The sequence below is a fragment of the Heterocephalus glaber genome, unplaced genomic scaffold (assembly GCF_053883595.1).
Source record: "Heterocephalus glaber isolate CG9 unplaced genomic scaffold, H.glaber_assembly_v1.0 deba00000818, whole genome shotgun sequence".
Classification (NCBI taxonomy): domain Eukaryota; kingdom Metazoa; phylum Chordata; class Mammalia; order Rodentia; family Bathyergidae; genus Heterocephalus; species Heterocephalus glaber.
Window position 1 is genome coordinate 14579646 of NW_028258164.1, and position 14129 is coordinate 14593774.

Sequence of the window (14129 nt, forward strand, 5' to 3'; positions counted from 1 at the left end):
CAAATTCAATCAAGTAGCTGGTTATAAGGGCAACACACAAAAATCAATAGCTTTCCTCTACACCAATGACAGACTCACTGAGGGAGAAATAGGGCAAATAATTCCTTTCACAATAGCATCCAAAAAACTGAAATACCTAGGAATCATCCTAATGAAAGAAATCAAAGACCTTTTCTCTGAAAACTATGGCACTCTGAAAAGAGAGATTGAAGATGATATCAGAAAATGGACAGACATCCCCTGCTCCTGGGTAGGAAGGATTAATATAGTGAAAATGGCCATACTTCCAAAACTGCTAGATAGATTTAATGCAATTCCAATTGAGATCCCAGCAGCATACTTCATAGACCTCGAGAAAACAATCCAAAAATTCATTTGGAGCAAGAAGAGACCCAGAATAGCAAAAGCAATTCTAGGTAACAGAGACATGGCAGGGGGTATCACAATCCCCAACCTGCAACTCTACTACAAAGCTACTGTGATAAAAACAGCATGGTACTGGCAAAGAAACAGACTCGAGGACCAGTGGAACAGATTAGAAGATGCAGAAACAACACCAGACACACTCAGCCATCTCATCTTCGACAAAGGAGCCAAATACCCTCACTGGAGGAAAGATAGCCTCTTTAATAAATGGTGCTGGAAAAATTGGGCTTCAACTTGACAAAGATTAAAACTAGACCTATATCTCTCACCATGCACTAAACTAAAATCAAAATGGATTAAAGATCTAAATATTAAAATAGAAACTCTGAACCAGTTGGAACAGAGGTTAGGTAGAACCCTTGAAGACATCGGTGTAGGGAAAGATTTTATGAACAAAACCTCAGTTGCCCGTGAACTAGCACAAACAATCAACAAATGGGATCTCTTCTTATTAAAAAGCTTCTGCACAGCAAGAGAAACCACCAGCAGCGTGAAGAGACAACCCACAATGTGGGAAAAAGTCTTCACCTGCTCTTCCTCAGACAAAGGTCTACTATCTCGAATCTATAAAGAACTTAAAAAGATCAGACCTCCCAAATTTAAAGACCCAATCCAAAAATGGGCATCTGAAATGAACAGACATTTCTCAGACAAAGAAGTAGAAATAGCAAATAAATACATGAAAAAATGTTCAACATCACTGGTCATTCAAGAGATGCAAATGAAAACAACGCTGAGATTCCACTTCACTCCAGAAAGAATGGCTGCTATTATGAAATCAACCAATAACCAATGCTGGCGGGGCTGTGGGGAAAGAGGAACCCTGCTCCACTGCTGGTGGGAGTGTAAACTGGTGCAACCACTGTGGAAATCAGTATGGAGATACCTCAAAGAACTAGGACTGGAAGTCCCATTTGATCCCGCTATTCCACTGCTGGGGATCTTCCCCAAAGAATTAAAAGAATCATACCACAGTGATATGTGTGCACCCATGTTCATAGCAGCACAGTTTGTAATAGCTAAAACTTGGAAACAGCCCAAATGCCCATCAACTGGAGACTGGACCAAGAAAATGTGGGTTTTTAGTAAAATGGAGTACTACTCAGCCATAAAAAATGACAAATTAGAGACATTTATAGCTAAGTGGATGCACATTGAGGCAATACTCTTAAGTGAAATATTGGACACCATGTGTAAATACCGAAGAGTTTCTCTGGTGTGAGAAACTGAAAGTGTAAATAAGGACTAAATGTATAATAGGTAATGTGAAATAGGAAGAAAAGGGGCAAAGGGGAAGGAAGTGGGAGGGCTAGGGGAAAGGATAGAAGGGAATGGGATTAATATGAGAAAATGGAAAAATAGGAACAAAATCTTTGTAAATAGGACTGGAGGGGTTGAAGGGAGGCCTAGGCAAGGGTGAAAAATAAGAACCAAGAGAGACGATGTAAAGGTGCAAATTTCCAATGATGAATGTCATTATATTGTATACCTAAAATGTACCAATTATTAGAATGAATAATCGATAATGCAAAATAGGAAGAAAAGGTCCAAAGGGGTAGGGGTAGTGGGAGGGGCAGGGGAAAGGAAAGAAGGGAAAGGAAAAAATGCTAGGGAAAGGAAAAAATGCTGAGAAATGGAAAAAATGGAAATAAAGTCTTTGTAAATAGGGAAGGGTGGAGGGCGTGAAGGGAGGGCTAGGAATGGGGAAAAAATAAGAACCAAGATGCATTATGTAAAGGTACAATTCCCAACGAGAAATGTAATTGTGTTGTATACCTACAATGTACCAATAAAAGAATTTAATACAAAAAAAAAAAAGAAGAAACACCTTTCCTCCTTTAAGTTGTGGGTGTCTGCTGTTGTGTCCCAGTGATGAGGAAAGTGACTGAGATGGCTAATACCAAGCCTTTGGGTGAGCAGTGGTACACAGTGACCCGCTCCGTCCTTGCCACAGCCCTGTGTTCCCCCTGGCAGAGGCCCAGGAGGATGGGACCAAAGGGAAAGGAGCGCTTGAGGTCTCCCCACCAGCTCATTAATATGCTCAAGTCCTTCTTGTCCTTCAAAGAAAGTGACTTCCCGACCTCCTCCAGCCCCAGGCCCCCATCCCATCTCTTCCAGTCTAACTTCATGATGAAGATGCCCACATGTTCTGTCCAGACTTGGTCATCTCAGTCACTCTGCCACCTGGCTTCTGGCCCTGGCTTGGAGAGAGGGGTGGCAGCCGACCAGGCTGGGCAACCAGGAAACCTATGTGAAATGCACTGCTGCCACGGCGATGTCCAGTACACCGCCAGCCCAGGTCGGGGCAGAGGGAATTGCAATTCTGCCTCCGTGTGGAGACACAATTTGTGGGTGACCGTGATGAGCTCCAGGGAACACCCCAACTCTGGGTGACACCGGGGCTTTAGCCATGGCTTCTCCCAGGGAAAGGGGAGGCTGCTCCCCGAGAGTGGAAAATTCAAGAAGAATCCAGAATGGCTGATGGCAAATGGGCTCTAATAAGGAAGACAGCAAAATGACGTCTTCCATCATTTTGGAAATTCCCTTTTTTTCTTTAACCTCTGTAAGAAAATGGCCAGTACATGGCCACAGGCTCTGTGAATCTTTGGAAGCACACGTCTCATCTGAGGGTTTGGGGCCCAGTGATGAAGAGGCAGGATGCTCCCCTCCACTGCTTTTAGTTCCAGGACTCTGCTTCTATGGGAATTTCCCTCTTATTTTTATTTTGCGGACTGAGAATTGAACCCAGGGCAGGGTCTTGCTAAATTGCCTAGGCTGGCTTTGAACTACAATCCTCCTGCCTCAGCCTCCTGAATTACAGGTCTGTGTCACCACACCCAGTTTAGGACTTCCTCCTGCTGGGGAGACTCTTAGGGGCAGGAATTATCTCAGGAATTATCCTAGGCTCAGGGCCTAGGATAGCACCCCACAAATAACAGGGTCTTAGGAAATAAATGTGGAACAAATGGTTTCCCGCATGTGTCCCTGGACAGATGACAGAGGCAGGACACACAGTAGATTTAAAAGATCCATGTCTTCCCCTTGGAGCTGAGCTGCCAGGGAGGAAAATGGACAAAGAATCTCAAAGCCCCTGTCCACTGCTCAGAACGACGGGCCAAGCACACAGCCAAGCACAGGTCCCCTACTTGGGCTCGGCCTTCTTTCTGCCCCTTGACTTGAGAGTCCAGCAGCTCAGCGACACAGGAAGAGGGCCCTGTAGCCCTTTTCCAGACAGTGGGGATAACAGACATCATCCTCTGCCCGTATCTTCATAGGTAGCACCTCTGAGCTACAGCTCCATGAGAGCCAGTCCCATGGTGACTCAGTTCTCTCCGCAGCTCCAACTTCCTGACCTAATGTGAATTTTTTTTTCACAGACTGTAAAATATCTGATCTGTTGTGAGTAATAATGATGGAGCTGTTTGCCATTTCCGGGAAGAGAACTTTAATATCAAGTCCTTATTAGGGTGGAACTTGATATTGAACATGGGAGACAGGAATATAAAAACAAAGCAGTATAATAAGATCTTCAACTGCTTAATGTCAACTAATTTGAAGTATTGATAGATCTTTAAAGTGCTTTTCTTTTTAAAGTTTAAAAAGTTTGGACATATATTTGTACATACGAGTACATAGGATGCTAATTTGATATAGGCATATAATATAATAAATCAAGGCAATTAGTATTTAATTTATTTTTTTTGAGATGAGGTCTTTTTATGTAGTTCATGCTGGCCTTCAACTTACTCCGTAGCCCAGGCTGGTCCCAGACTCATGGTGATCCTCCTGCCTCAGCCTCCGAAGTGCTGGGATTACAGGTGTGCACTACCATGTGTGGCTTCTCCTAAATATTTTAAAATACTTTTAAAAACTCTTATAAAGAAGGTAATTATTCCACTAACAACTGAGAGACTTCCTAGTGGTGTCTCTCCAAGGACTCATACTAGGAAAACAGTGGATCTTGCAGATTAATTTGGTGGCAAGATAGTGTGTTTTTAAAAAGAACAAGAGGGCTGGGGATGTAGCTCCGTGGAGCTACGCCTGCCTCACAAGGGTAAGGTCCTGAGTTCGATCCCTGGTACCAAAATATAAAAAAAATAAAAAGAACACTTCTGAGTTTATTATCTGTTGCTCAGTACACTGAGTTATATGGTATCTCCAAGTGTTAGTTATCTGTTGCCACATAACTAATCACCCCAAAACAGTGGCTTAGCTGGGTGTAGTGGTACCCACCTGAAATCCCAGCACTCTTAGGGGCTGAGGCAGGAGGATCACGAGTGCAAACCAAACCTGAGCAGCTTGGTGGCTTTGTGAGATCCCGTCTCCCCTCACCAAAAAAAAAAAAAAAAAAAAAAAAAGAGTGGCTGGGGATGTAGCTCAGAGCAAAGGCCTTGTGATAAAAAACCAAACCAAACAAACAAACAAACTCCCCAAAACAAAACAAAGCAACAGCAACAACAAACTCAGTGTTTTAAGATAACAAGAATTTATCATGTTCCAAATTGAACTGTGTTTCTTCCAAATTCATACGTTGAAGCCTTAACCCCAAGGGGACTGTGTTTGGAGACAGGGCCTTTAACATGATTATCACAGTAAGTGAGGTCAGAGGGTGACCCCCATCCACAGCACTGGTGTCCTTATAAGAAGGGAAGAGGGACACCAAAGATGTGTGCACACCGAGGAAAGGACACAGCCAACAGCTCTGCATTGCTACAACAAAATGCCTGACACAGATGACCTACAAAACACAGAAAGGTTTATTTTGCACATGGTTCTGGAGGCCCAGTCCAAGATCAGGCAGATCCGCTGGCTGGGGCCTCCGATGGGTGTGGCCCTGACATCTGAAGCCAGGATGCAGAGAGGGAGGACCAGGGTCTCAGAGTCCCTTTCAAAAGCATGCTGGGCCTATCGACCAGGCCCAGGGACTAAGGACCACCCTGTCCCACCTTTTAAAGGTCCCCAGAACCTCCAAATACTTCCACCCTGAGGACCAAGCCTTTGCACACACTACTATCCTATAGACCCCCAGACACCTCCTAAGGAAATCCCTTCCAAGATCAGAATGTGATGTTTTCTTTTCCCTGCTCACTTTAATTGCTCCTTTCTACTCATGAATGTTTAAATCTATTTCCATTGACAGGAAGACACAGCTATCTCCAATCTTCTACCTCCACCCTCCAGCCTCCCCCTCATATTAAGAGTCTTGAAAGTGTTCACAGGAGAGACTGTCATTTCTTTACCCCTTTGTCATTCAGCCCACATTTAATGGCTTCGGCCCTAGGCCATGCAGTGGTCAAGAGCATACTCTTGCCAAGGTCACAATGACTTTGGCCCTGGTGTTCCAAGGCCAGGCTGCCTGCAAATGCGGAAGGGGCAATGACACATTCCTCTTGCTTCTGTCATACTGTGTTTGCCTGTTTTTCAGTCTGTTTTCATGCAATTCCTCGTGCTTTTTCTTTGTTTATTCCGTAGGTGGCCATATTTTTCTGGCTCACCTCCCTTTTATTTCTCCAGGTTATTTCATCTACATGGTGGCATCCATGGTAATTGCCATGCAGATGATTTTCAGATGTTCATTTCCAGATCCAGATCACATATCCAGTCCCCCGTTGGACACCTCCATCTGAATGTGCATGCCATGGGCACCTCGTCATACCCCCACCACCTGGGCACACAGGGCACCCCGGCCACACACACACTCAGGCGCTCACACACACAGTCCGCTCCTCTCCCCCTCTCCTCTCTGTTCCCGCGAATGGACCCAGTATGCATCTAGTTACCCAAGGTGCACCTTCTGGAATCATCTGACTCATCTCGTTCCCCATGAACTAACAAGCACTACGCCCCAAACTCCTGTCCATTCTTCCTCCACACCGCATCTCATCTGGGCCCAGGGTCTCCCAACATCCAATCTAATTTCCCTGCTCAACCAGAGGTAATCAGCCTCAAATACAGAGCTGATGTTTGGTCTTCCCAGGTGGTACAAATTCCACTTCCTCTTTCCTTCTCCCAGACAGGATGGGTGCCTCCTCCCATAGCACCCAAACAGGTGCTGGCGAGCAACGGTTCACCTGCCTGTCGCCCAAATGGACAAAGCTCCTTTCTGTGTTCGATCCTGTGGGTCATGGCCAGCACTATCAGTCAGGTGATGAATAAAGCAAACTATGTCCCTGTCCCTTATTTGCTGTCACCCTATCAGCCCCACCAGCACTGTTCCTGGCACACAGCAGGTGTTTTACGAATACTTGCTGAACAAATAAACGATTATGTGAGTGCCGTCTGCTAAACAGTGATTCACCCCTCATCCCCTTTCCAATTTTAGAATAAAATTCATGGGAACTGGTTTTAGAGGGGTGATCTTCATGGTCAATGTTTACCACAGCATCTTTACACCAAAAGGCAGAGATACATTATATCAAAATATTTTTAAGCCTTTGGAAATCTTTAGGCAACTCACATCTCTCCATGAAGATTATGCTGGTAGTAAGACCTATAAAATCAGTGAAGCTTCTAAGGAATTTAGCACATAAAGATATCCGACAGAATGCAATTATTACTAGTGTCATTGTTGTTGGGATCAAATGCAGGCCTGGTACATGCTAGGCATGCACTCTACCACTGAGCCACATTCTCAGCTCCCAAGTCCAGTTCCAAAAGAACAAACTCTGTGAGAACTTGAAGCCACCACCCGCCCCACAGCTGAAAGCAGAGACCCTGGCTGGAGAGGTGAACCCCAGTGATGACACTGTCAGGTGGGATCCAGGGCTTATTTAAAGCCAGGTGTCCAGTGGGGACATCCTCTTCCAATTCTTGAAATATCATTTCACAACGTAAGTGGGGCGCTAGGGGCGAGTGCTCTGATTCTCTGAGTCTCAAAGTCCATGGGATCCTCTAGTTAAACCGAGAATGGCTCTGGGCTGGTCCCCAGCACAAAGCTGCTGCGGGAAGTATCACAGAAACATGGGACCCTGCCTCTCTATCCGGTCCCCTCCACTTCCAGTGACCTACAGCCAAAATAATGCTTTTCTCTTCCAATCAGTATCTCTTCTTTTCTTTTATTTGTTTATTTTTTCCAGTACTGGGGATCAAACTCAGGACCTTGTGCTTGCCAGGCAGATGCGGTGCCACTGAGCTACATCCCTGGCCCAAAATCTCTTCTTAAATAAAGTTATTCTATCAATTATCATTAGTCAATGAGAAGTGGTAGTCTTTTGGGACTTTCTACACCTCCCTCCCTGTCCCTTCCTGGCCTCCCCCAGAACTATATCCTGGACTCACCACTCCTATCTCCCCTCACTCCGGGTCTGGCTTGAGGCTGGAGACAGGAGGAGGGAGATGTCAGGATCCCATCCCTCTGCCCAGAAGGCATCTCTGGGAAGCACTGAGTCTCCTCCCTGGCGCCACCTCCCGCCAGGCAGCCAGGCCAGGGGGACTCTGGCAATATCAACTCCTCTCACCGCCTGAGTCCTGGGCAGGTCGCCCAGCATCCCCTTTGGAGTCTTTTTTGTTCTACTGTCTCTATAACCAGTGCTTGCTAAATGCCCAGGAAGACAAAATGGCCCTGAGAATCCCAAATTATAAGTACATTAAAGAGCAAAATAAAAGACAGATAGTATGAAACAAGGAGATAGACCTTTCCTAGATGGGAAGGGTACTAAGAGATGGAGGGAGGAGAGCAGAGAGGGACATAAAAAGAATTAAGACATGTTACTCATATGTACCAACACCCCATGAGGAATGTGATCATTATGTACTGCAAACATGCACTAATAAAAATAAAAATTAAAATTAGAAAAGAAAACTTCCAGCTGTTTATCCCCTAGAAGGTGCATGACCTCCTCCTAGTTCCCGGTTCTAGAGGCCCAGCCCTGGACACCCCAGGATGCCCTGTCTTCCTATCTCTGCCAGACATCTGTCCTCCTCAGAGTCAGCCCTATACCACTTGCACACTGTGTAGTCATTGCTTTCTCTACTGTGTGTATCCCCATCCCCAAGCCCTGGCTCCCTTTATTTTCTAGAAGTTTCTCCCTTCACATCCCCCATATTTAAGCTCTTGCAACTACTCCAGGACCAGCTCGGTCGAAACCCTCATTGCTTGCACACCCTTCTCTCACACCTGCAGGGGCCCTGTTTGTTTGCCCAGCCTCCCCCAGCTCTGCTTCCCAGCCTTCCTGGGTGTGTCCACCTGGCCCTGGGCTCCTGCGGGCAAGGTTGGAAGCTCTGGGAGGCAGAAACGATACTTGCAGTCTGGCCCTGGCCATTTAAATGGATGCTTTGCCAAGCCCACCTTGAGTCAAACCATGGTTGAAGGAATAAGAAGAGTAGTCATGCTGTGTTTTCTGCCTGGATGGTGCATCCTCTCTCAGGACCTAACAACGGTTATGGGTTTAATTTGTGTCCACAAGATGTGCTGGCATTTTAACCCTCAGTCCCTGCGAATGTGACCTTATTTGGAAACAAGGTTTTTGCTGATGGAACCAGGTGAAAATGAGGTCATTAGGGTGGTGACCAGCAGAACAGGGGAGACTGCTCCAGGGCGATGGAGGTAGGGGCTGGAGAGAAGTTACCACAAACAAGAAACTCCAGGGCAGCTGGAAATTGGGAGAGGCGGGGGTGCCCCCTAGAGCACTGGAGGGTGTGTGACCCCTAAAACCTTGATTTTGACTTCTCATCTCCAGAACCGTGAGACAGTAAATTGCTGCTGTCTTAAGGCACCCAGTGTGTGGTGCAGTCGGTTCTCCACGGCCACAGCCTTTCCAGCTGCAGATTCCACCAACTGTGGATTCCACCAACTGCAGCTCAGAAGTGTTGGAGAAAAACTGTTATCTGTCCTGAATAAGTACTGTTCTTGTCTTTGCTCCCTAAGCAATATTAATGACAATTTGCACAGCTCAAGGACATTGGATGCAGTATTCTAAGTAATCTGGTGATGGGGTGAAGCATTTGGGAAGATGTATGTAGGCATTGTACAAATACTGCACCATCTTAGAAAATGAAATTGAACATCAGAGGACTTTGGTACTCCCAGGGGTCCTCAGACCAATTCCCTGTGGCTACACAGGGATGCAGAATGAAGATGCATTGTTCTAGCAACCCCTTAGCATGACAACTGAATGAAACGGTCCCATCTGTGTAGGGAGCATTAATGACATGATTCTTACACCCTTGCTGGGCACACCCTTACTGGTCCTGGCAGCACATCCCCGGGACTGAAGAAGCTATGATGGGTGGGGTCTCGGGGACCTCTGTATTGGAGTGGAGAGTGCACAGGAGTGTGGCAAAGCCAGCTTCCTCCATCACCATGTCCTGGTCCTTCCCAGCCAATCCACTGAAGGCCTCAAAGACACCTGTGAGCCTACTCCATTGTGAAAGGCTGCCCTCAGCTGGGCGTGGTGATGCTCACTTGTAATCCTGCAACGGGAGGCTGAGGCAGGAGCACTGAAGCAAGTTTAAGGCCAGCTTGGGTTTCTTAGTGAATTCAAGGCCAGCATAAACTACACAGTGAGACCCTGTCCCAAACAAAACAAAACAAGGCTGTCCTTTCTAGGAATATACCCCAAGTCACACAATGTTGGATTTAAATCTTAAAGCTCTGTTCCTCTTGTCCTTTGCCTGTGACATTTTACTTCTAATGATCAGGGTAAATTCAAACAAAGCTTTCAAAGGATGATTTTTAAGGAGAAGGATGAATGAGCCCAGTGTGGTGGCAAATGCCTATAGTACCAGCACTCAGTCCGGGCTGAGGCAGGAGGATCACAAGTTCAGGCCCAGCCTGGGCAACTTAGTGACTGAGTGAGACCCTATCTAAAAATAAAGAAGGTTGGGGATGCAGTTCAGTGCGTAGGCCCTGGGTTCAATCCCAGTAATGAAAAAATAAATAAAAACAAGGAGGAGCAGAAAACTTTTATGATGGGGCCCATCCCGAAGTATTTCCTATGATTGCTGCCTGCCCTCCACACCCTCGCCATTTGTCCTTGGTCTGTGATTTATGATAAAATAAACCACACCAGCCTTGCACTGAGACAGAACAGTGTGGAAGCAGCCCCTCCCCCCCATTGCCCAGCCCTACCCGGGACGAGGGCTCAGACTTACGGTCTTGGGTGCAGCATGGTGCGTGGGGGAGGCCAGCGGCAGCCTGGCTGGGCTCTGGAAGCCCAGGCAGAAGCGCTGGCCAGTGTCCGGGGGCGAGGAGGCATAGATGCGATTTTCCAGGCGCTCGGGCTCCTGCTTGTAGGACTCGAGAGGAAACGTGTGCTGCTTGGTCACTTGGGTGGGAGTGGACGGGGAAGAGGAGACGCTTGAGGCTGTGGGAAATGACAGAGCCTGTTAGAAGTGTGGCTGGGCGGAGGCAGACAGAAGACTCTTCCTCTTCCAAGGGCCCAAATACTCCAGTGGCAACAGTAGGAATCATTCATTCATGCATTCAATCAAGACAGGGTTGGTATGTAGCCCAGGCTGGCCTCAAACTTGAAGTGATCCTCCTGCCTCATCCTCCCGAGTGCTGGGATTATAAGGTGTGCGGCACCACACCGGGCATTCAATTTTTTTTTCATTGTTTAGAGAATATTTTATTAGTTTCTGTAACCAAACTCACTAGATAGGACTTTACATATTTAAGATAGTGTGTTGCCCCTGTACAAATGGGAAAAAAACTGAATGTAACATTTCTAGACCAATACAGCTGTGATTTATGTACAATGCCAACTCAACACAGTAACTGGGATAACTTTTTCCAAAGTTCATAGCACAGTTAAAGTTTCCAAAAATTTAAATTATATATATATGTATATACATTTATATTTATATAAAAAGACCAATAATAGCAGTATGTTATGCATCAATAGCAGCAACAGCTTTTCCAGGTTCCATGGTCATCTGAACAAAATTATAGAGACGTCCAGCACATTCCATTAAAAAGAAAGAAAAGAAAAGCCCGATATTAAGTTCCTTAATGGCAGGGAATTTTATAAACCTACTACTTCTACTCTCTTAGATTTGTGGGGTCAGAGTTTCCCTTGCACCCCATCTGGGTCCTGGGGGCCCCCTTGTTGGGTGATGCTCACACAGTCCTGATGTGATGGGGTGCACCCTCACATCCTTGGGTGTCCACTCTCCTGCCACTTGGCCAGATCCTCTAGCTCCCTGCCGCCCTTACCAGGCACGAGCCAAGAGCAAACTTCACTGTACCATATTGATCGAGGTTTCACACAGGAAAAACTGCGAAGTGTCCGAAAAACACCAAAGTCAATGGTGCGGATGGCACATGACAAGAGACAGGAAGAACCGGGTGGGACAAGCTCTGACACATGTGTGACAGGAGTAGATGCACTGGTGTCCCAATCCCAGGCATCTGTGAATGTGACCTTATTTAGGAATAGGATCTTTGCAGAACAAGCAAGTTAAGGTGAGGCTTTGGTGGATTAGGGTGGGCCTGGAAGCAATAAGTGTCCTTCCAGGAAGAAGAGACACATGGAGAGTTTTGGAGGATTCAGTGCATGATTTGTTGGCCCTGTTGCTCTGGACCAGTGGCAGCACCACATGGCAGGAATGGGTGGCAGAGCAAAACCTATCACTTCATGGCCCAGACATGAAAAGAAAGAGGAAGAGATGCCCCCAGGGACCAGGCCTCTCCCTAGACCCCATCTCTTAAAGGTCCATCACCCCCAGTAGTGGCTGAGCTGGGACCAAGCCTCCCACAGATGGCCTTGGGTGGCATTCAACATCCAGACTAGTAGGGCCAGGGATGTAACTCAGTGATGCCATGCCCGTCTGGCAAATGCAAGCTCCTGAGTTTGATTCCCAGTACGTAAAAAGAACATCCAGACTAGAGCAGGGGGAAGAAAAATTTGTGGGGGGAAGGGAAGGGTGAAATGCCAGAGCTGTGATTAGTTTAGGAGGACAGGGAAAGAACCTTCCTGGAACTAAAAATATGGTTCTTCTTCATGGATCCCCAAAATGCCTCTAGGAGGGGTTCAGTCCTGCAGCTCCACCACCCACTGTCTGTAGAGTGCTGTCACACATGGCAGCTCTGTGGGTGACCCTGGATGCACACTTACAGATGGACAGACTGTTGGCAGCAGGGAGGAAGCTGGGAAGGCCCTGGGTACCTGAAAGGGCAGGAGAGGGGAATGGGGGGCGGGGGTGGGCTGGGACCTGGCAACTGAGCGTCCTTGAGAGGCAGGACAGGCTTCCTCCATGCCAGCCAGAGGGGTAGAGCCACAGATCAGCAAGCAGGAGGCTGTCACACCCTTGGATGCTATCTTCATGCTGGAGACTCCGTCTTAGGCAAGGCCTTGAGGCAGGTGAGAGCGATGCTCCTAAACTTATCTCTCTTGAACGCTGGTGTCGTGGTTGCTAACAGAAGGGGTAAATGGGGGATCTGCTGCCCCAGCCCCCATGCTTCCCCTCTTCACGTGGGGGAAACAGTCCTCCTTTCACCTGTTGGGACAGCCAGTCTGCTGGCCCCCCAGTGGTTTCAGGCTGAGGGCCACGTTGAGCAGGTGTAGCAGGAGGAGTGGGCTAGGACGTGTGGGACCAGTCTCACCCTTCTGCCTGGTGTGGGGAAACAGGACAAGAACAAAACCCACAGCACACCAGACACTGCCTCACACCAACCATGGAACACACAAGCCACGCGGCACAAAAGCAGGAGGAGCTCGAAGAGTGGTAGGTCCGTGGCCTGAAGGGACGTGGTGCAGGGCTCCCAGAAACCCTAAAGAGCCTTCTCTGCCCTGGAGCGTCAACACTTTTGCCCCCATGGCAGGTGAATTTGCTGAGGGCTCAGACAGGGCTGGGCAGTGGCAGCGGCAGCCTCAGAAGAGGCCGCAGGCGGTGTGGTGAGCGGCAGAGACAGAGCCTCTCCAAGATTTGGTGTCCCGACTCGAATACAGCAGCGCAAAGGGAAGAAGGAAGGAAGGACCTGAAGTGAGAACTGAAGTCCATGGGGAGTGGGCAGAGAGAGACTTCATCGAAGAGGAGGGAGGTAGCAAGCAGCTTTCTCCTAGAGCCAGTCTCACAGCATGGTAAGGGCAGGTCAGACCTGCAGATGCACGGTGACTAACCCTAGAGGCCTCCACAGAGAAGGTGTCTGGGGAATGGAGCAATGCATGCATTGGACTGCAGCAGCTGGTGAGTTATCCAGGTTCGGATGTCACCCAGGAGAGGATGATTGGCCAGTAGCCATCTTAGAGAGGGGCCAGCTGAGCTCAGAACTCAGAACAGCTAGGGCTGACTCTACCCAGTGGCTCCTGGAGTCTCAGTGTGGGTGCCAAGTTCAAGTCAGGAGGCACATGGATTGGAATCTGCTTCCAGCCTCATAGCCATAAATCAGCCTGAACTTCAGGGGAACTAAAGGGGCAGGCCAGCTGAGATTACTCACTAACCCACTGTGAAGCTGTGGCTGGCTTGCTGGGGTAATCAGTTCAACTCTGGGCTCTGTCTGCCCGTGTTGCCTACCAGTGACAGCAGAAACACACCTTGCATTGGACCTTTCTTTGTCCTTTCTTTTTCTTTTTTTCCCCCCTTTATGGTTCTTGTTTTGCTTTTTACTGATTGCTTGAACATGGTTTTTAGGATTTTTTGTTGTTGTTCTATTCTGTTCTTGTTTTTATTTCTTCCTTTTCTCTTTCTTCCTTGTCTTCTTCACCGGTTTCCTGCGGTTTGTCCTAAGGTTTGTTCTGATCTCTTCTTCTTCTTCTATTTCT

At 47.5% G+C, this 14129-nt stretch overlaps 1 protein-coding gene across 7 annotated transcripts in view; it reads right to left on the bottom strand.

Moving 5' to 3' along the window:
* The window catches only part of Prkag2 (protein kinase AMP-activated non-catalytic subunit gamma 2), a 238918-nt gene that overhangs the window by 85392 nt on the left and 139397 nt on the right, over positions 1-14129 (bottom strand). For all 7 annotated transcript variants that reach the window (XM_004860360.4, XM_004860359.4, XM_087207710.1 and 4 more), the window contains one exon: positions 10519-10730. In XM_004860360.4, coding sequence (XP_004860417.1) covers positions 10519-10730 — 212 coding nt within the window. The remainder of the gene's footprint in view (positions 1-10518; positions 10731-14129) is intronic.